This window comes from Solanum verrucosum, unplaced genomic scaffold (genome assembly GCF_900185275.1).
Source record: "Solanum verrucosum unplaced genomic scaffold, falcon-dt-bn FXZP01000198.1, whole genome shotgun sequence".
In the NCBI taxonomy this organism is placed as follows: Eukaryota; Viridiplantae; Streptophyta; class Magnoliopsida; order Solanales; family Solanaceae; genus Solanum; species Solanum verrucosum.
Window position 1 is genome coordinate 1,383,796 of NW_026020173.1, and position 2,749 is coordinate 1,386,544.

At 42.0% G+C, this 2,749-nt stretch overlaps 1 protein-coding gene across 1 annotated transcript; it reads left to right on the plus strand.

Moving 5' to 3' along the window:
* Nucleotides 1-386: 386 nt before the first annotated feature.
* Nucleotides 387-812, plus strand: LOC125828849 (uncharacterized). Its single transcript, XM_049508170.1, has one exon. The coding sequence runs from the start codon at nucleotides 387-389 to the stop codon at nucleotides 810-812; it is 426 nt and encodes a 141-aa protein (XP_049364127.1).
* The last annotated feature ends 1,937 nt before the right edge of the window (nucleotides 813-2,749 follow it).

The following is a 2,749-nucleotide window of genomic DNA, read 5'->3' on the forward strand; positions in this document are numbered from 1 at the left end:
AGGAGATAGCCATAAGGGCCAAGTAGCGCCAGACTTCCCTCCCTTATCCGATGTTGATCACTGAGCTGTGCAGACGAGATCAGGTTCCTAGAGATGCAAATAAGGATGTGGAAGTGATTCCCATATCCCCTACTTATATCCAGAAGATCAAGGTGGAATATTTAAAGGATCAGGCGGAGAAGAAGAAGGCAACCCCGGTGGACTCTTCCCCGGTTGTGGACACTGACTTATTACCTGCAGAGGCACCCTTGCCTACTCCGGCCCCTGAGCCTTCAGGTACTTCTAGTGTTGTTCCTTCTGATATCCCTAGTTCCTCTGTTGCTACGTTGTCTCCCAGAGTTACTGTTGTTTCCTAGACCCCACTCACTTAGGCCGCATTACTCCGGATGGGGGAACTTGCCCACTTTGTCGATCGTGGTTCTGCCAAACTTGAGGCCTCCATTCTGGGCATGATTCAGACTGTCCTGACTGATGTTGTGACACCATTGAGCGCTACCATTGATGGCCTTGCGGCTAGGATAGCTGTGTGTGAGTGTGGCCAAGGGGCCACCGAAGAAGTGACGGCTTTAAAGTCCGCAATTGATGCACTAAGGAGTGATGTGGATCAGCTGAAGTCCACCTACATGTCCATGATTTTCGGGATGCTGGAGATTCAAGATGTGATAGAGATGCCTCCGTCCACCACCGGAGAAGAGGTTAGAGTTGAGGAGACAACTGATCCAGAGTCCGAAGTTGAGACGGGTGAGGAGATGCTTGAGGTTGTTGAGGAGGCTTCGTATGAGGGACCTACTGACATGGAGGAGGCCATGTAGATGCAGTTGTGCAGGCTTCTTTGGTGGATACACCTTTGGTTGACCCTAGTGCAACTGCTATTCCTTCTGAGGTGACTCCGGGCACTAATACCCAAATTCTGAGCACCATACCGGGCACTAATGCCCAGACAAATTGAGCGACTATTTAGACAAGATCCCTCTTTACCTCCCTCTCTGTCTTACTTTCTGACTTTTGGATATTATTTTGCTTGCATTTGAGGACAAATGATTTTTATTTATGGTGGGGTGAGGCCCACCTTTTGTGACCTTTTGTGATGACTGTTCTGTGTATATATTTGGGTTTTGAGCTATAAATTGTGTTAATACTGCATTTTTGGATGATTGAGCTTGTGGATCCTTGTTTTTAATTGCAAATGATTTTGGACCCTTTCGGAAAAAAAATTGACACCTCTTGTTTTTGCTTGAATGTGGTTGTTCTCTTGCAAATTTGAGTATCAAGTTTTGATCAATACCTATGAGTTGAATAGTGCTCATAATCGAACAAAAATGAATGTGCGGCTACGATGAGGCCAATTGAAGTTGCATAGACAATATGTGAACTTTTTGCATCTCGTCATGACTAGCTACGTATCAAATTGAGTCTTTTGTGATGAACACAGCACACTAGCAAAAGTGTGGAGTCTTTTTTGACATTGGTGTCAATGCCTTCTGTAATGAGCTTACCGTGAACCATGTGTGATGACACCTGGAATTTGCCCCGTTGGTCCGATTGACTAAGTGATGCAATCTCATGATATGATCTTAGGAAACTTTGAAGAGTGCGAAACAATTTGACATTATACCTCTTTTTGTGGCCTACCTTGTGAGTGTGTGAACTCCGCTTGAACACCCTTTGAGCCTTAACCTTTTCTTGGAAGAAACTTGATGAAATTGTGACCTTTCTTTATCCATCACCCCTAATCCTTGTGATTTGTGGTTTGTTTTAATACCCAACTTAGGCCAAAATCCTAAGTTAGGGTGTGGTGAAAAGAAAAGGTAAATCAAGAAGTGCAAGAAAGTCCCCTTTGACCCATGGTTTGAGAAAAATGGAACCCCTCCATATAAGAAAAGAGAAAACGAAGAAAGAATGAAAAATAAAAAGAACGAAAAAGTTGTGGACTAAAGTTGTGAAAGTGCAAAGAAAATGGGGCATCCAACAGGCAATGGAAGTTGAATAATGGGGAGACTTGTGAGCATGAATGAGAATGATGAAGAAAAGGAAAGAAAGTGTTGTTCACACCACATTTCATGAGGATTGCAGCCATTGAAGCTAAATGACCATACCTTTGCACTCAGCCCCGTTACAAGCCTTGAAAAGACCTTTTTGATCTTGAGTGAGCTGAAACAAGAGTTGATTGGAAAATAAGGACAAACCTATGAGTGAAATCATGCATTGTGTTCATCTTTGTAAGTGTGAGTATTACATTTGATTCCAGAGCTTTAAATCGTTGAACCATTGTGTGTGGATATGGAATGGTCCTTTGTGTGAGGGCATTTGAACACCATTGTTGAGCTTGAACTTGCATTTGAAGCAAGTATTGTGAGCTTGAGATTCTTTGGTAATGGTGAGTCACAACTTGAATCTTTCAGTGCACAATTGATCATTGCATGAGTAAGTTGAGTCTTTTTATGTGCATCATGATTGAATCTTGTGTAGCACTGTTTGAGACATCCTTTTTGAACTGCTAAACTTGAGTTTTACTTGAGAAAAAGCAAAAGTTTAATTGATGAGTCCACAAATTGGACTCATTTAGGGGTATATTTTAATAGATTTAGTATCCTCAAATGCATATTTTGGGCCAATAACTAATAAAATCCTTGATTTTCAGGTATTTGGATTAAGGAACAAAGCATGGACACAAATGAGCAAAAAGGAACAAGGCAGCTAAAAAAAAAAAAAAAAAAGGTCTGATGATCGCCTAACCCATTGGACGAGT